General features: G+C 49.0%; 1 protein-coding gene across 1 annotated transcript; it reads left to right on the forward strand.

Annotated features, from left to right (window-relative positions):
• The first annotated feature begins 15316 nt into the window (after nt 1-15316).
• Nucleotides 15317-18095, forward strand: LOC146180788 (uncharacterized). The gene is made up of 3 exons (XM_084576143.1): nt 15317-15606; nt 16401-16601; nt 17153-18095. Exons 2-3 carry the CDS (start codon nt 16466-16468, stop codon nt 17773-17775), a joined length of 759 nt encoding a protein of 252 aa, XP_084432269.1. The 5' UTR covers nt 15317-15606; nt 16401-16465; the 3' UTR covers nt 17776-18095.
• The last annotated feature ends 1615 nt before the right edge of the window (nt 18096-19710 follow it).

A 19710-nucleotide genomic window follows, 5' to 3' on the forward strand; every position in this document is an offset into this window, starting at 1 on the left:
GAGAGCGAGGCGTTCGTTGTGCTCTTCGAATGTCCGGCCAAAAATGACGACATCATCGAGGTAGCACATACATATTTGCCATTTTAGTACCCGTAGGATAGAGTCCATAAATCTCTCGAAAGTTGCAGGAGCATTGCAGAGCCCGAAAGGCATTACATTAAATTCAAACAGGCCGTCGGGTGTGATAAATGCCGTTTTTTCCTTGTCGTCAGGGTGCATAGGGATCTGCCAATATCCCGATCGCAGATCGACGGATGAAAAATATGATGCCGAGAACAGACAATCTATGGCGTCATCGATCCGCGGAAGGGGATACACATCCTTCTTTGTTGCAGCATTCAGACGGCGATAGTCGACGCAAAAGCGAAATGTACCATCTTTCTTCTTCACCAGAATTACAGGGGCGGCCCAGGGACTGCATGACTCTTGAATAACATCCTTTTCCAGCATATCCCGAACCTGCTCACTGATGACCTGGCGTTCTGTTGGTGACACTCTGTACGGCTTCTGTCGAATTTGGTGTGAGTAGCCTGTGTCAATGCGATGCCGGGTACGTGTCACGGGAATGCACCGTGAGCCGCTAGGCTCGGAAAAATCAAATATGGAAGAGTACTTGACCAGTAAGGCCTCTAAAGCGTCACGCTGGTCCCTGGTTAGAGAGCGGCTGATCATCCGATGTAGTTGCGAGTCAGGGGCTGGAGCGGCAGCACTTTCGCCAGGTGCATCAGTAACCAAAGCCACCGACGGGGCGTCGTCTTGGCTACAGGTCGCAATCTTCATATTCACAGGCAAAACTACTGGTTGCGAAGAACAATTAATGGCCCACAGCCGTGAGCAGCCCTTGACCACCGACAGTAGGCAATGAGGAACCAGAATGTATTTCTTTACACAGTTAGAATGAAGCGGTGCCACTGTAGCGTCGAAGGTGTCGGAAGCACGGCTGAGGCACAAAACTGGGACGCACACCATAGACAAGGCTGGCACATTGGTATCCTCTGTTACACAGAACACATCCTCACGGACGTGCGGCTTCTCTAAGAGTCCAGAAGGAAGGGAACCATCAACGCAGAGTTCCCCAGAGCGGCAGTCGACCGTAGCGCCACACATTCTCAAAAAGTCAATACCTAGAATTGTCATGCGTGCATCGCGAAAGCACTGCAAACTCCGCTGCGAATACCGTTCCACCCAGGGACACCGAAGCACTACACATTCCCAGGGGACATAGCACCTCACCACCCGCGCCATGAAAATTCACATTTCTGTCCCAAACGAACATAACTTTGCGTCCTAACCGCTTCTTAAACGATAAACTCATTATTGAAATGGTTGCCCCGGTATCCACTAAAGCCATTGTCGCCACACCATCCACAAGCACATATACCGTGTTCTTTAACATAACAGATGGAGGAATTTCTTCAGGCAGCGCACAGTCTCAAGCGGCCTGACCTCCAGCAGCCGCGCTGACTAGTTTTCCGGCAAAGGCGATGCCGACCGCCTTCGTGGCCGTGGTGACGGAAAGCGGCGCGCAGAAGAGGCAGGTGGTGGTGAGACACTTCGTTCGGAAGCAGGAGAGTTGTTGCGCGGTCCATTGGTCTGGGGATATTCATACGAAGATGGGGGCCATTGCCAATTAGAGTCGTAGAAACGGTTACGTGGCGGAGCATTTTGGACGGGCCGATCGTAACGGGTGAGTGGGCGGCTGCGGCAGTATCGAGCTATGTGCCCCTCAATGCCGCAGCGTCGGCACACGGGGGCTGTGCGACGAAAAACTTGTTCCCTGGAGGGCTCCGAGGAAACAGGGTGCATTGGGTAGCGAAACTCATCTTCAGGTCTTCGGGTTGGACGCCGGAAATAGCGAGCAGGTGGTGGTTGAGGATGGTACTCATAGTGCTGATCATAGGGCGACAAGAAGTTAGTCGGGCGCGAGTCGTAGCGAGGCGGGTGACCAGGGCTATCGAACCTTGGCGTCGGGCTGTTGGAGTAAGCGTCCGCCTGTGCCGTATTGATAGAATTCACAACGGGCATCGACGGGAGCAAGGAGGGAGGCCCTCGAGAGCCGACAACGTCAAAGGGCAAAGATGATGGGGACCGTACGGGGGGCTCAAACCGCTGCAGTTCCTCACGAACTATTTGCCGGATCGTCGACGACAAGTCCATGAAGTTGTCTTCAATGCTCGCCACAGATGGAACGTTGGCGAGCCGCCCAAATTTTGGCGTTATGCGACGAGTCTTCAATGTCTCGAATGTGCGAACATGCCGAATGACATCACAGACGGCGTTCAGGTCACCTTTGGCAATTAGAAAATTATAAACATCTGCGATGCCCTTCAGAAGATGTCCTACTTTATCTTCCTCGGTCATATTAGCGCTTGCAGTTTCACATAGCTTCAGGACCTCCTCTATGTAAGTTGTGCATGTTTCCCCAGGTAGCTGAGCTCTGTGCGTAAGCGTGTGTTCAGCTCGCTTCCTTCGTGCAAGACAGTCACCGGAGCACTGCCGCAATTCAGTAACGAAACGGTCCCAGGTGGTAAGAGAGTCTTCGTGGTTTTCGAACCAAACAAGAGCGGTATGGGTTAGGAAGAAAACCACGTTTGCGAGCTTAGCGGCGGCGTCCCATCGATTGTAGCGGCTCACCCGTTGGTAGTGGGTCAACCACTCGTCAACGTCCTCGCCTGCCGCTCCCGCGAAAGTCCGGGGCTCCCGATAGTGATGCGAAGAACTGTTCGCTGCGCCCGCAGGCCGATCTTCAGCCTGGATCACCGCGTCACCACGGGCTGCTTGCGGGTCATTGGCCGATTGCATGGCGCTGGTTTGCGGTTCGAGGCCCGCAAGGCGACGACTCCGGCGAGGCTCCAGTTGTGTCGGTGCTGTCTGTAGAGACAGGGATCGTTACCCGGCTTCTCCACCACAATGTTACGCCCTTAGCGTCGCGACGGAGACGTTCTAGTCGGTTCAGTACGCTAGGTACACACGGCTAGCGGGAACGACACAAGTGTCACCAGACAAAGGTCGAACGGGCGCGCACACTTCTTCTTCCTCTTCCTTCTTCCATGCAACATGCTCTGCTTGAGATCAAGTCCGTAACAATATTATATGGTCCACACCACTCAGAATGTGAAATATACACACCAGCTTCTCGAAGTTTAATTGCACTAACAGCAATTTTTATTGATGGCTTAATTATTATGTTAAGCTGAAAACTGCACATTCAAAAGGCATACATACGGGCTGGCACACTGGGGAAGAAATTATTCCCTTTTGATCCAAACGTTGGGCATAAAGGGTCAGATCTACCCTTTCATTGACTGTGCCTACATTAAGTTGTTATACGTGCAGGTTTCGCATATGCACCATTTTGATTTCAGGAGGTGGATCACGAGGATGCCGTCCAATGAGCCCATCATTGGAGCTTGCAGGAGCATTGACATCACATATGTCAACGCGGGTGGAAAATCCATACGACAGCGATGGCATTCAGATGGGCGAGCCAGTTTGAGCACTTCCACCGGCTGCCATGCTCAACGCGATGGTGGACCCAGATCTTGACTGGACCGACATGCCTGGTAATTAGCCTTTTTTGTTGTTTCTACAGACTTGCAGCAATTGCTTTCAAGCATCCTTTTGAGAGACGTTGTTTTGTATAGCATGCGGAGTAATCTGTATAAAAGGCTGAAAATATATATTATACAGTTGCTTGTGCATGACAGAGCGATCTTGCGGCTGTATTCTTATGTAGCATCAGTGCAATTTTCAGGGCCATAGATGAAAGCAAAATGGCTGCATGATGACGCCATGTCATTGTTTACCTGGCATACTTGATATGCCGAATGAAACGACTCACACTCGTGTGTTCACCCTGGAGTGGCGGCCGCCTTTTGCATATTCATCCCTTAATAAGCAAGGCAGCATAAAGTGCAGGACGAAGAGACAAACAAAGGGAATTAACAACTCAGCTCCTTCTTTATTTCTAAAAACACAGGTGATATCGAAGAATGGATGCATCATTTTGCCTATCTATTGGCCAGTTTATCTTTATCTTTTATCTTTCATTTTATCTTTCAGCCAAGAAAAACACTATACCCTAGCATACATGACATTCATTCACTGAACAATGTTTCTATGCAGACGTCTAAAGATGTTGAATCAGCTGTGAATATATCCGATGATATTAAGTGATTTCATATAGGCGGTTGCATCTTCGCTATTATTTTCAATACCATGTACTCACTAAATTTCTAGCGCATGCCTTGCAGCTTCGCTCCTGTGATATATGATTTTGAATATCTATGGTGTTGCTGATTGCTGCTGCTCTTTTATATTCGTTTATTAATTCATCTTTATTCAACATTTTTCTCTCATGACACAACAGAAAAAAAAATAATTCTAAATCAACTAACTAAAAATGATGTAAATTCCTAATGAGAACCGTTGTATTCAAAGCACGCAAAACTGCCTGCAAGTGTGAAGCTCTGCTGTGGACTTGTTTATGAGAATTGTTTCATTAACAGCTGCAGAAAGTTTTGCTAAAAAAAAAAGATGCGTGGTGCTAGAGCAATATAACAGATAAGCAAACAGAGCTATCCTGCAATCACATGTCCCTTAAGCAATCTATGTACAGTATCATGCTACGATGACTAAAGAGTTGTGTTGTAGCCATTCTTGAGGATCCTGGTCAAGCAATGCCTGATTTATATTATTTATAGGCACAGGTAATCAACTATTAGACAGCATATGTTGAATGAACAAACTATATAAAAAAGCTTCCTCTATTTTTTGCTTGCTATGCATTAAGTGAAGCTGGAAATCGGTATTTGTAATATTTTGAAATGTTCTTGTACTCACTCTTTACTTTTTGTTGATATTTATGTGCAAGTTTCAACCCTTTTATTAGGCCCATCATGCCGAAACAGGACGCCATCCCCTGTGATGCCCATGTCACCAGCTCGAAGGCCGGAAACACCACCTTCTGCCAGTGTGGGGACCACAGGCACCAATGGGGTAACATCTGTAGAAGGCAGTCGAGCTGGGGGCCGTATTGCAGCTATAAAAAGCATGCTAGCTCCCGAGACCGAGGGCCGCTACAAAAGCTGTGAGGAAGCGGAAGAAAGAAAGCGTCAGTTACACGCACTGCGAAGAAAATTGCTGCGGGGAAAATTAATAATTCAGACTCGGCAATGGAAACACGAAGATAAAAAAAATGGATCTAGAATTCGAAAGACAGAAAAGAAAAATGGAACTGGAACACCGAGAAAAAACGATCAAATTAGAGATTGAGCTGCTCGAAATGAGAAAAAAGTAAAGGAGCAGCAACTTGCAATGTTAGCATCACGCAGCGATTCGCAACAGCAATAATAGAGGGGCACCTATTTTTTTATGGTTCTGCATAATGATGCAAAATGAGTATTTGGAACCCGCCTTTTGTCAGTGCTCTTGATTGCTTAGGTCTGTTATAATCTTTTTTAAATCAATGTAAAGGAAACAACATCCAGCTCTTGCAAGTAGGCCTCTATTCCACTCTGAGTGATTATTTTTAAATATACAAATATATAGATTACTTGCCGTAAGAAACAAGACAGGATAATTTAAATGAATGCTTCTTGTTCCCTTTCATTTCAGTTCCTCTTTGTGCCTTTCATACGCATGTTTTAAAAAGTGCCTGTCGTTTTTCATACTACTGTGTTTTTCATAATCTAATCAATTATGTGACAGATCATGTACAGCCCCTTTCTTTGTTATTGTGTGGAAAACTTGATGTAAGGGTGCCACAAAATGCTGTATTTGTATTGTGTATTCTAATTATTATTTTTATATAACATTCTGCTAATAGTTTGTGAAAGTAGATATAGCATGCCAATTGGATGTTGCAGTTCAGATATTAGTAAGCAGGAACCATGGTAACGAGCAGGAATTACAGGAGCAGCATGGCATCATAAAAGGACGTGGGGATGGATATGTCAGAGTCTTTAAATTTTCCAAATTTTTCATCGCATTAGCTTAAAGTAGAAAATCAAAATGTAGGTAGTATAGATTATTCAGGCCATTATTATTGACATGATGACAGCACCGACGACACAAAAGATAAGCACGACAGGGACGCGAAAATGAAGAAGTTACTGAAAGCACCTCGCGATCAGACGAGGACGTACTAGACTGCCATTGATTGTATCAACAGGTGCAGGGTGTGGCAAATCGGGTTGCTGCCTCGTCCTTTGGGGTAGATGGACAGCAGGAATGGGCACAGCAGGTGGGCAAGGTTCGTTCCGCATGCAGGCGATATTATGCAGTGCAGCACAAGCTGTGGTTATAAGCACTGAATGCTCCAACTTGTGCTCCAGCCGCATGTCAAGGCATGGCAACCACCTTTTCCACACACCAAACGCCTGCTCCACTGTATTTCTCGTTTTGATTTGGCAGCCTGATACCTGCATGAGAAGAACAGGTCTTAAAGACATCTTAAACACAACATATGACACTTATGGATTTGAAACCCACGAAGTAAGCTTGTTGCTGTCTGTTGTTTCACAATTTTACGTACCTCGATTCTGGGCTGTTTGGGGCTCCAGGATTTGCCAGTGTTGTCATTAGCAATGACATGCATGCATGTCATTAGCAATGACATGCATGCATATCCTGCATCTCCGAGCAGCATTCCAGGAAGTCTCTCGGTTTCATATAGAACCCGTGCACGACTATTGTGGAAGATTCGACTGTTATGCACGGAGCCAGGCCAGCCAACAACAACGTCATAAAATTGCAGCTGGGGTCCCGTGATGGCCTAGAAAGAGAGGCAAATTTAAATAGCTTGAGTAGATTGCAGCAATTAAAAAAGTAATGAGTGCTGCTAGAAGTTTCTACAAGTGCAACATGATTGCTCCTTGTAAGCATGCACTTGAGTCATTCCAAAGTATTTCGGAAGTTATCCTTTGGTGAGATCAATTGAATTCGAAAGTGCTGAAATCTGTATAAGCATCAATACATATTGGCAATGGGCAGCAATTGATTGAAGCTGCATTTGAAATAAGAATCTAAAATTGTGATGTGCATAATTATAAACTGAAAACTCGAGTTTAAGTATCACATATAGTTTTTGTCATTGGTTTCTACATGTATAGACGTGCATGCAGAATCCTGGTATGTCAACTTTTGCATGCAGCAGAGTTTTCATGTCATCTGGGAGAATGTGATTTTTTTTCCTACACTTCTGCAATCAATGTATCATGCTGTGTGCTTCGAAATGTTAAAATTTTGGCCACATATTATTTTTCCTTCTAACATTGCCCCACTAATATGTATTTAAATGCTCAGTAAAGTGTCTTCATGGTTCAATAAAATATGATCCAATAGAAATATTGCGTGAATTTGCATGGTCGCGAGAAGCGCGCTTGCTGCTGGCGCGGTCTAATATATATACTTTCATTTTATTATATCCTCTTTATTTCAGTACACCATTAATTGCCTAAGCGATGCCAGAAAGCCCGTTATCTCTGGGTCCCATTGAAATCTGACTTTAGTGCCCTAATCTGTACTACTAGTGCTGGTTGTCTGATGTCACATTATATTAACAGCTTGTAAACTGAAAGTGAAGAGCGAACGCGGGTTGTAGCGCCCAACGAGGAAGTGGAAGAAAAAAACTAAATGAAATGCCCCCAACCCCCTAAAAAAAATCGCAATTTTATGACGACACATGATTGGGGTTATTTATCTGCTCTACAGAGGAATTCATGTTTTGTGCCTTGTTCTTGCCAGCGTTAACCAAGCAAACTGGTTTACTGCTGTCGCCACCGTCACCACAGAATGCGTAGAAATGCTTTTTTTTTTATTGCACTTCGACCGCCTGCGGGGAAAAAAAATGTTTTCACGCTGTTGGATTCATGCCGAATTGCAATACATATCACTGAATTGAAACTTAAAACTGAAAACAAAATCGCTGTCTGACGCTGTTCAGGATATTATGAGGAGCGGGAAATATAAAAATGAAATGAATGAAAATAGAATCAATTCGTGCTGGGGCAGCATTATGGCTGATGGTTAGCGAAATAAACTGTACATTACAAATATCGTTTCGACGCCAATGCACACAATATGCCAAATTTAACACTGCCAATTAAAATTGAACGCTCACCTGCACATTGATAGAGAAGTACCCCTTCCGGTTGCGGTAAACTTCTCCGTTGGAGCCTCCAGGGTTCTTAATGCGCACATGAGTACAGTCAATGCACCCTGTCACTCCCGGAATGTTTGCAATTTTGTAAGTCTTTCATCGCGGCATCGAATTCGGAAGCCGCCTGCGGGAACTTCACCACACGAGCAAACAAGGTGCTCGCTATGAGCTCTGAAATCCGTTTGACAACGCGGCACACGGTGGGCTGTGACACATTCACTAGGTCACCAGCCACCACTTGGAACGTTCCGGCGCCGTAGAACCGGAGCACGACCAGCAGCTGCAGCATCGGCGAGAGCGGCAGGCCACGATTGTCGGCGCTCGGCATCAGCGGCTGCCTTGTCAAGAGGTAGGCCGCTGTCTCCTTTGTGAACCGGTACCTAGAGAGGAATTCACGGTCGCTAAAATGTTCCAATGGATTAAGTCGGTCCCGCAGGCGACGTTTTGGCACACGATGAACTTGGATGTTGTTGTGGAAGGTTTCATCAACTCGGAAAATAAAGTCTACGAAGCGCGCAAACGATGCGATGCCCGCCATGTTTACAAGTGAAGTGGCGGTCGAGGAGCGGCCAAGGTAGCGTCGTCGCCGACTCGAGATTCTCGAGAAAACTTGAGTTTTCTCCGCCGCTGGAGGAGCGATTCGAGTGGAGTTTGCTTTGTGAAACGAAAAACAGGCCTCGAGGGCCGCTTGGAGTAGAAGTTCGAGTGAAGGCGTGTTTGTGAATACGGCGGTTAGAATCTATTGGGAAAGGGAACATCGTCCACTATTTCTTGAGTGGTTTGTGCAAAGTGGCAGGCAGCAAGCATGCATGCTGACAGTTTTCTGGCCGAAGAAAACTGTGACTGCTGATGCGGGACCTGGCACGTGCAACGGCACAGGGTGTAAGCGCGGAGTGGGCAGAGGTACTTACCCCCGAATGCAGAGATCTAACTTGAAACGCGCTTGGACTTGACTTGGGCAAGTCAGCTTGAAGCATCAAGCCGACTTCAAAACGCCCAAGTCGGCCCAGCGCGTTTCATAGACGCTCACGCCGACTTGCTTTGCCAAGTCAAGCACATGCTTCGTCAAGTCGAGGTCGTGCTTCGACTTGAGAACACATTGCTCGTCTGTGACCGAGATTAACAATAAATTTGTTTCCGTAAGGCATGTTGCAGGCAAGAAAAGTATATAATTTGGTAAATATAAGCAGGCGCGTAAATAATTTGAGAGCTTTTTGCAGATAAACGCTCCCAACGGGCACTGTAGATCAGTGCTCTCTGCTTCTTTTGCACGAATCATGTTTTCGGTTGGCAACTTGCACGGCTGATCAGCTGCGCCAAACACGCCATGCATGCAGTCTTTTCGTCTTTTGCACCTGTTGAGTCAAGTCGCTTTCTAGTCCTTCGTTCCATCTGTCAAGGCAAGGCGATGTCGCAACTGCCCCTGTCGCAACTGTCCGCGTCGTCGTTTGAAAGTGAGTGAGTGAAAACTTTATTGAATATTTTAAGGGTTTCGCGGTTGTGAAGTCTCCGTCGTCTTCTCTGGCGCTGGCGACTTGAGACTTCTCGTCAGCAAGGGTGGGCCCCTATTCCAAGGCTCCACTGAGTCGTGCTGCATCAGTCGCGTGCTGCACTAAGGCCCTTTGGGTCGCGAGCTCGCCGCTGGTGAGCCGACTCTCCCATTGCTCCGCACTCGGGTTTTCGTGTTGGTGGAATGCTTTGTTGCGTTCGCATTCCCACGTGATATGATAAAGTGTAGGTGTGGCATCGCACCAAGGGCAGGTGGCTCTGTATTGTGTCGGGAACATTTTATTAAGTATGTGTAGGTTAGGAAAGGAGTTGGTCTGTAATCTGCGCCAGCCGGTCGCTTCCTCCTTTGTTAGGGCTTTGTGTGGTGGTGGATATCTAATTCTAGCTCCCCTATGCAAGTGCAAGATCTCTGCGTATCCCCCCTCGCAAGCCTGTAGGCGGAGCTCCGGAGCATTTGACTGCCCTGCTCGGAATGCGTAACCTCGAGCTAGGCTGTCTGCTCTTTCGTTCCCCCCTATGCCCGTGTGGCCCGGGATCCAGATTAGGCTATGCCTGGGTTTCTCCTCGGCGGAGGTTGCCCCGCTGAGTATTTTAAGGGCTGTTCTGCTGATCCTGCCCCTCGTGTAGTTCCTGCACGTCTCCTTCGAGTCCGTCAGTATGTTGAGAGATCGGCCCGTTCTGTAGCCTTCTGCTGCCGCCAGCGCGACGGCAATTTCTTCGGCCTCCGCTGTGCCGGCGACCTTTGCCGTGGCACACGTGATCATGTTTCCTTCCTTGTTTACCACTACCGTCGCGGCTACGCGTTCTCTCTCGCGCAGATATACGGCAGCGTCCGTGTATACAGTGTTGTCTAACTGGGCTAGCGTTCTCTCAACGTACTCGGCCCTCGCTTTTCGTCTGCTTTCGTGAAGATTGGGGTCCATGTTTTTCGGCAATGGTCCCACGTTAATGGTTTTCCTAAGGTGGTCCGGTACGTCCGCGTATCTGTCTACCAGTCCGCTCGTGTCCCGACCCAACCTTCTTAGGAGCGCTCGTCCCGTGGGGGTGCTTCTGAGTCTCGTGATTTGCGTTCCCAGCAGAGCTTCGGCGAGCTCACTGAAGGTGTTGCTGATGCCTAGCTGGAGCAACTTTTCGTTCGACGTGTGCTTGGGTAGGTGTAGAGCAGTCCTGTACGCCTTCCTGAGAATGATGTCGGCTTGCTCTCTTTCCGCCTTGGTCGTCGCGTGGTACGGCAGGGAGTACGTGACTCGGCTGACAATTAGGCTGTTAACTAGCTTGAGAGTGTCTTCTTCTCTCATTCCATATCTCTTTTGGGAGACTCTGTTGATCATACGGCCCACCTGCTCTGCCGCCTTACTCAGCAGGCTGATGGTGTGGCTGCATTTCCGGCTTCCTTGCAACCACATGCCCAGGATCTTTATCATGTTCTTTTCCGGGATGTTCTGGCCCTCGAGAACGACCTCCAGTGTCGCTTGGGTGGGATGCTTGCCGACCCTGAGGAGTTCCGATTTCTCCGTCGAGCATCTTAGGCCCCTCTCTCTGGTGTAAGTTTCTACGCAAGTTGCCGCTTCCTGTAGTTTTTCTTGCTTCTCCCCGAGTGATCCTTGGGTGACCCATATCGTGATGTCATCGGCGTATATCGCGTGTTGGATGCCCTGGATCTCCTTGAGCCGTCTTGCAAGTCCAATCATTGCCACGTTGAAGAGGACGGGCGATATGACGGATCCTTGGGGTGTGCCTTTGCACGGCGTGGGGAAGACGTCGCTTCTCAGCTCGCCCAGCCCCACGGTCGCCGTTCTGTCGCTCAGGAAAGCTCTGACGTAATCGTGCGTTCTCCTCCCGCAGTTGGTGTTGTTGATGCCTTCCATGATGGCCGCGTGGCTTACGTTGTCGAAAGCCCCCTTTATGTCGAGGGCCATGACGACGTTTTCGCCCGCCTTCGGCATCGTCTCGAGCACTTCCTCCTTGAGTTGGAGCAGCACGTCTTGCGTAGAGAGGTTGGCTCTGAACCCGTACATGCTGTCCGGGTACCATTGTTCGTTTTCCAGGTGCGACTGGATTCTTTTCGTGATCACTTTCTCGTACAGCTTGCCCAGGCACGACGTTAGAGATATCGGCCTGAGGTTCTCGATCTGCAGCTTTTTGCCTGGCTTCGGAATCATCACGACGACGGCGTGTTTCCACTCCGTCGGCACTCTTCCCTCTTGCCAGAGCTTGTTGAGGTAGGTCGTAAGCTGATCTATCGCCTCGTCACTGAGGTTCCTTATTAGCGAGTTCCGGATCTTGTCCGCCCCCGCCGCCGTGTTCTTCGTGGCCGATCTTATCGCCTCGACGACCTCCTCTCTCGTGATGGGTCGGTCCATGGCCGGGTTCTCCTCGCCACGGTATTCTTCTCGGTAGCTCTCGACCTGATCTTTGCCGTAGCACTTGATCCGGACCTCTTCGAGTAGTTGTTCGTCCGTGCCTTCGTATTGGTGCACCAGCCTCTGTATCGACTTGCTGCCTTCGGATTTGTTTTTGCTCGGGTCCATGAGGGCCTTGAGGATCTGCCATGTTCTGGCTGTGCTGAGGGTGCCGTTCAGCGTGTTGCTGAATTGCTGCCACCCCTGCCTGGCCAGCTGCGTCGCGTACTGCTCCGTTTGCTTGGTTATATCGGCAATTTTCCTCTTTAGCTTCCTGTTGAGTTTTTGTCTCTTCCACCGCTTGGTAAGCCCGCGTCTCGCCTCCCATAGCTTGAGGAGCCGCTTGTCCACCTCCGGCGTTTGTTCCGTTCTGTCTACTTCTTTCGTGTATAGGTCTTGGATTCGTCTGAGTTGTTGGCTCCACTCTTCCGCAGAACCGATGTCGCCCTCGAGCTGCTTGCAGTGCGCTCTGAAGGCGTCCCAGTCCGTCAGCCGAGCCGTGCCAATCTTCCTCCTGACGTTGTCCGCCACTGTGCAGATCCTTATTATGTGGTGGTCGCTTCCAAGGTTCTCGAGTAGGTTTTCCCACTCTGCTTGTTTGGCGCCCCTTATGAAGGTTAGGTCGGGACTCGTGTCTGGACTGACGCTGTTCCCTTGCCTAGTCGGTTGATTCTCGTCGGTTAGCAGCTCACATCCTACGTTCTCTGCCGCCGTGCAGATACCGCGCCCCTTTTTGTCCTCTCTGTTATAGCCCCATCTCGGACTCTTGGCGTTAAAATCGCCCGCTATGATTAAGGTGTTTTGTCCCGCCAACTTTTTCGCCTCCGCAAAGAGCCTAATAAAGTTCCCATTTGTTTGCTTGGGTGGGCTGTATAGGTTTACGATATAGGTGCTTTTGGAATTTGTTTTCTTTTTGGGAATTATCTCTGTAATTACATGTTCGACCTGGGTGTCCTCTATTTCTTTGTGTGCTATGGCTACTACTTGTTTGCTTATGAGGGTCGCAGTGCGTCCGCTTTCCTGACACGTGTAGCCCCTGAGTGTTGGGGTGTTGTTTGTTTCTTGTAACATAATTACATCCGGTGGGTTTCCTCTGGTGTATATGAATTGCTGCAGGAGGCCTTGCTTACGCTTGTACCCCCTGCAGTTCCATTGCCAAAGTTCTAGTTGTCGGTGGCGTTCTGCCATGTTTTGTTATTGTTGTTTGTGTTGGGGGGGGTCTCTGCGCCGAACCTGCGTTCGTTGTATAGTCTGTCTCTGGCGTCGTTGGTGGTTCTTTGCGTGGTGTTGTTTTTAACATAGGTTCTAAAGTTCTGTTCTTGTAGGGCAAACTTTTGTTGTGTCTGTTGCAGTTCACTTTGCATTTGCTGCATCTGTCCCTGTAGAGCCATTATGAGGTTTTTTATATCATCAATTGGGGTTCCCCCTTCGTGGGTTTGTTGCGCCATGTCCATCGCCTGAGGTGGTGGAGTCGGCGTTCTAGCCGGCGAATAACCCGCCCTCATTTCTTGTTTCTCTCTGATAATGTCGTTTAGTTGTTTCTTTAGTTGCCTCGCTTCCTCGCGACTTTGCTCTAGTTCGCGCCTGAGGCTCGAAATCTCTTTTAATAGTTGTTTGTCTTGTGTGGATTGTATGTTGTTAGTGTTAGAGTGCGGAGCAAAAAGTGATTTGGGAGGGCCGTCTCCCCAGCTCACCTTAACACCTCCGCCGCTCTTCTTCTTTTTCTGTTGCCACGGCTGCTGCTTTTGCTGCGGCTGTTGCTTGCCGGCGTTGCCCAGGGGTGGGTAGGACCCGTCCCGGTTGGACCCTTGGCTCTGGCTCCGGCTGCTTCCGCGGCTGCTCCGGCCCGGGTCCTGGCTCTCGTCCCGGAACCATCTTGGTCTTTTTCCCCGGCTGCGGCCTCGGCTGCGCCGCTGCTGCTGCTGGGGTCCCCACCTCAGCTCGCTCGCTGACTTGAGGCGTTGTTTGCAGTCTCTCGTGCCCACCGCGTGATCGCCGCCGCACAGCAGGCACTTGGGTGTGCATTGGTGTCCTGCCTCCGGATTCTGGCATCCGCACTGCCTGCAGGTCCTGGATTCCGGGTTCGGGCAGACGTCCATTCGGTGCCCGTGTTGGCCGCAGGCGTAGCACACCTGCCTCGTGGGCCGGTACGGGTAGCACCACATCTCCCCGCCGTAGTACAGCACCTGCTTCGGGAGAATGGGGCCGTCGAAGGTGATGACGGCCGTGCTGGATTTCCCGAGCATTCTGGCTGCCAGGATCTTCACGCCTTGCGTGCGGACTCTGAGGTTAGTCTTGAGTTCTTCCGGTGAGGTTCCCGGGTCCACGCCGTGGACGACCCCGCGCAGCGTTCCTTCCGGTGCTGCTACGTGGGCGTTCACGGCGTAGCTCTTGCCCCCGAAGCTCAGCTGCATGATGCGCCTAATCTTCTGGGCCGCTTCTTCGTTGTCGGTGCTGATGATGATGATGTTCGATCCGTTGCGCAGTCGGATGATGAGGTCTTCCGCCTTACATCCTTGTTCGGTAGCCGCGACTACCGCCCGCGCCACTTGGTGCGTCTGCAGGTTTTTAACAGCGAGTCCCCTCGGCCGAAGGACTATTTTAAGGTCGTCTCTGGGGAGCGGCGGCAGTCTCCGCCTCGGCGCTCCTACTTTCTCTTTCCTTTCTGGCGCAGCTGGCGTTCCATCTGTGACCTTCGCCGCGCCTAGGGAAGGCCCGTTCCCTAGGCTCGTTCCCGCCAAGACTTGCTGCTTGTTATCGCTGCGTTGGCGTCTCTTCTGCCTTCTCGACATGGCGATTTCCCAATCTGCGTCGGTTCCGCCATTGTTGCTTACTTGTGAGCGTTGCGTCGAAGGGGTGCTGCTTCCTAGGGCTTGGCTGCCTGCCGCCGCGGGTCCGCCTCGGACCTGTTGCTCGGGAGGCGCTTCGGTGGTGTCCTGGAGGTCTTCCTCCATGAATTCTTGCGAGTCGGCCGAAAATCTTGTCGGGCCTGTCGCTGAGGGTCGGTCGTAGCTAGGGTCGCTTGCTCGGGACATCACTCCGGGCCTTCTTTACCTCGGGCCGAGGCCGGGGAGGCCGCGGAGCCCCGCTCTCTTGCTAAGCCTCGTTAGGCTTAACGCCTGGTCGGCCACAAGGAAAATTCAAATGCCGACAAATTCCAAATATTGGAATCACCGGCTTGAATTTGGGGTCCTCGTGATCCTCTTCACTTCCGGCGTCGATCCCAGCCAAAATTTTGGTCGTCGTTTGAAAACACGCCTTCGCCACGCAGGGCAGCGCCTCGTTTCTCTGCAGAAGAGAAAAGTTTATTAGCCGAGCTTGTAAACGAGCGTGTCAAATATTTGGAATGTAAGCGAACCGATGTGGCCTCCTTGGCGAAAAAAAACGAAGTTTGGAAGGAGGTGGCGAAGATATTCAATTCGCACCACGGGGTTACCCGGCGGGACCTCCTTCAGTTGAAGAAGTGCTGGGCTAACCTGAAGCAAAAATGGAAGGAGGGCACAGCAACGGAGAGGCGGGAGCGTCACAAGACCGGTAAGCGCTTTTTGCAAGCATGTTTTGTATTCATAGATAATTACGCTTTTCACCAAATTTACTGTTTACTGCTTTCGTTATCTGCACGTGCCATGCTTTCCTGACCTCCACTGCCTGATGCTTTCGAGTAGGCACGAAAACATCGCATACCAACACAACCTGATATATAACGCTCTGTCTCACACACACGCTACATTTACGTTTCTGCATGTGTCGGTAAAGTTGCCATACCTCGGCAAAACACATATGCACGTTCATTTCTTCCAAGAACAAGCCGCCCGGAACTGCTTGCCTGCTGCCCTTGTCATTATCGGCGAACTCTCGCTTTCGTGCAGCGCTTACAAATATCATTTTTACTCTGTTTCTAGCTTCCGCTTGTTCAGTCCGCCTTCGACTGTTCTTTTTTTTTTATCTTGGCATTCAGCCTGTTTGCCTTCGACCCTTCCTTTTTTTTTTTTTTTTTCATTTTGCTTGATATGCACTGACCTGTTGTAGCCAACTTCGAATTTTGCAGTATTTTTTAGCGTTTTGAATACGTGTTATTTCTTTTTCTGTTCCCTTGTTTAATTCCTTGTATTGAAGTCCGAGTGTATCTTTTTGTATTTTTTGCACTCCCCTCTTCAATGCAAAACACGAGTAAAATAAATAATAAATAAATATTTTGTATGGGGCTGGATTACGCAAATGGTTTCCAATCAACAGCAAGAGGAAGTGGCGGAAGGTAATTGCAAATAGAAATACTTTGTTGTTGAGCGTTCTCATCACTCTGGACTGAAAGCAATATTATTTTCCAGGGGGAGGATCAGCACCTGCTGCCTTGGACCCTCTCATTGAGCGGGTGGGAGCAGTGGTGGGCCACATGGCCACCCGAATTCGCAACGAATTCGACAGTGACGCAGCACTGTACCAGCCCCCCGTCCACAGTTTGCCCGTCGTGAGGCTGCTTCAGCCTATGGTGGACGGTGCTGCTGATGAGGCAGACTTCGATTACACAGGTAGGTTATTTTGCATCAGTGTGTACTGGAGTGTCAAGAAAAATGTTCCTTTTCCTCTGCACTATTTTAATATCACTGACGGCATGTACTTTGAGAGCCGACGCTGTGCCGAGGGTTGCAGCTGTGCAGAACAGAGCGAGTTGCTTCTCATTGGTAATGACACTGTATAAATGTTCACCAACGTGGAAGTTTGGCCTTTTTGGTACCTGTGAAAAATGCTGCCTTTGCACCTAGGCAAGGATGCATGAATAACAGTATACATGCGAGAACATTCTTTTCATGTATAAGTACGAAAGCCCGATCCCTATGCAGAAAGTTGGGTCACTGTTACAGGAATGTCGCAGTCTGGGGTGGTATTACATGACACTGGATCACTACTCAGTTGCTTTTTAATGCAGAAATGGAGCCATAGCCTTGTGTACATTTGGTGGAAGTCTGGAGAAACAACATTGCACAGTAGCTTGTGTGTGGAGCTAAGAAATGAAAACGGTAGCGTTTCTTGACCTTAGGATTGCCTTGTTTTTCATATTTTGCCTTTTTGTCTGTTACAGACGAGTGGGAATCCAGCACCCTCGTGGAACCTGGAGGCCACTGTGAACCAGCAGTGAGTGCGGCTAGTTCAGCTCCAGAACCAACTGTGGACGGTGACAGCAACTTGCCACCCGTTGTGCGACCTGATGCTGCCGTTGCCAGCACAGTTGATTCTGGAGCTGATGCCAGCTGTCCCACTGCCCCGGAAGCTGCTGCCTGTGGCAACAGAGCACCAAGAGGGCGGATGGCCCTTTTAGAGAAGTCATTGGGAGAAGAAAATGAAAAAAGAGCAAGTCTTCTCCAAGAAGAGCACACTGTCCGTCTTCAATTAATGGGCGAGGACCACCAAAGTGTGCTCAAACAGCGAGAATCCAAGACCAAACTAGAAGAAAGGGAGTCCGCAGCCAGACTGCAGCTTTTGAAAGATGATCGCAACGACATGCTTGAAGAGAGGCGCAAGAAGAGGAAATTTGAAGAACAAATGCGGGAAATGGAACTACAGCAGCGCCAACTCGACCTGCAAGAACGGCAGCAGAAAATCAAGTTTGAGGAGCAGCTGCAAGCAGTCGAATTGGAGAGACGCAAGCTTGAGGTGCAAATTCTGAAGCACAAGCTTCGTAAATTAGAAGATGACGAAAACTGATCTTTTCATTTTGTTTAATTTGATTTCTCAAAGAAACCTGGGCAATGAGGCACATCGAAGCAGAGAACTCCCAATATTTCCATCACCTGACGTTCTTTAACATGCAGTGACTTTGCTCCGTACACAGGTCTCCTGCTTTTAGTTTGCATCTTTTTGAACAGCTTCCGGCTCAACCAAGTATTTCCATCACTCGAGGCTCTTTAACGGGCAGTGACTTTGCTCCGTACACAGGTCTCCTGCTTTTAGTTTCCATCTTTTTGAACAACTTCCGGCTCAACCAAGTATTTCCATCACTCGAGGCTCTTTAACGGGCAGTGACTTTGCTCCGTACACAGGTCTCCTGCTTTTAGTTTCCATCTTTTTGAACAACTTCCGGCTCAACCAAGTATTTCCATCACCCAAGGCTCTTTAACGGGCAGTGACTTTGCTCCGTACACAGGTCTCCTGCTTTTAGTTTGCATCTTTTTGAACAACTTCCGGCTCAACCAAGTATTTCCATCACCCGAGGCTCTTTAACGGGCAGTGACTTTGCTCTGTACACAGGTCTCCTGCTTTTAGTTTGCATCTTTTTGAACAACTTCCGGCTCAACCAAGTATTTCCATCACCCGAGGCTCTTTAACGGGCAGTGACTTTGCTCCGTACACAGGTCTCCTGCTTTTAGTTTGCATCTTTTTGAACAACTTCCGGCTCAACCAAGTATTTCCATCACCCGAGGCTCTTTAACGGGCAGTGACTTTGCTCTGTACACAGGTCTCCAGCTTTTAGTTTCCATCTTTTTGAACAACTTCCGGCTCAACCAAGTATTTCCATCACCCGAGGCTCTTTAACGGGCAGTGACTTTGCTCCGTACACAGGTCTCCTGCTTTTAGTTTGCATCTTTTTGAACAACTTCCGGCTCAACCAAGTATTTCCATCACCCGAGGCTCTTTAACGGGCAGTGACTTTGCTCCGTACACAGGTCTCCTGCTTTTAGTTTGCATCTTTTTGAACAACTTCCGGCTCAACCAAGTATTTCCATCACCCGAGGCTCTTTAACGGGCAGTGACTTTGCTCCGTACACAGGTCTCCTGCTTTTAGTTTGCATCTTTTTGAACAACTTCCGGCTCAACCAAGTATTTCCATCACCCGAGGCTCTTTAACGGGCAGTGACTTTGCTACCTACATAGGTCCCCTGCTTTTAGTTTCCATCATTTTAAGAAACTGCTGTTCCAACCGCGTATTTCCATCACCCGAGGTTCATCATGTACTGACATCTCAGAGTACACAGGTGCCCTTCTTTTGGCCACCATCGAAAAACTGCCACCTCAACTGGGATCAAACCCGCATCTTTCGGTTCAGCGATCAAGCGCCCTAACCACCGAACCACCAAAAACTCTGCTGAAGAAACCGATATCTGAAAAGGTTTTGACCCCCGCTGCTTCCTCCGCCATTCTTGTTGCCGATGCAAGTGGAACTGCTGTTGGTGAAATATGCATCGCTCATGTTTGTATTGCCGATCGTACTACTCCTGTGCTGTTCACTGTTATAGACCTCCGTAACCTCTATTGGCCTGTGCAAACTAAGTTATAGTTATGGCTTTTGGTCTCTGCGACATGTTCTTGTCGGCATGTTCGTGCTGCGTAGTTTTACGGGTGCCAGCCGAAGCTGTCTCAATACTACAAGAATGTTTGGACGCTGTGTGGAAGAACGAATATGCTGAAGTTATCCAGAGATGCTCCCGACTAAAGACTCTCTCGTAGCAATAGAACTTGCACTGCCTTGCACTTTTTCAATAAATGTCGTCTGATTCAGGGTCATATTTTTTTTTCTGTCTGCTTGCATTTGAGTTTTTTTTTTTTTTTTTTCTTAGCAATTTTGGAGGGTCACATCTTGAGTAAATACAAAAGGGACTGCGACAGACTCTGCAGGTTGGTGGCAAGTTCAGTTGCATGTCC

This window comes from Amblyomma maculatum, chromosome 8 (assembly GCF_055883805.1).
Source record: "Amblyomma maculatum isolate TAMU_Amacu chromosome 8, ASM5588380v1, whole genome shotgun sequence".
Classification (NCBI taxonomy): Eukaryota; Metazoa; Arthropoda; class Arachnida; order Ixodida; family Ixodidae; genus Amblyomma; species Amblyomma maculatum.

What these genes read in the sequence shown, in the direction of transcription:
- LOC146180788 (XM_084576143.1), top strand. Translation starts at nt 16,466, where the DNA reads ATGGCCACCCGAATTCGCAACGAATTCGACAGTGACGCAGCACTGTAC. An exon ending in GGCAGACTTCGATTACACAG is followed by an intron (nt 16,602 to 17,152) that starts GTAGGTTATTTT and finishes TGTCTGTTACAG; the next exon opens with ACGAGTGGGAATCCAGCACC.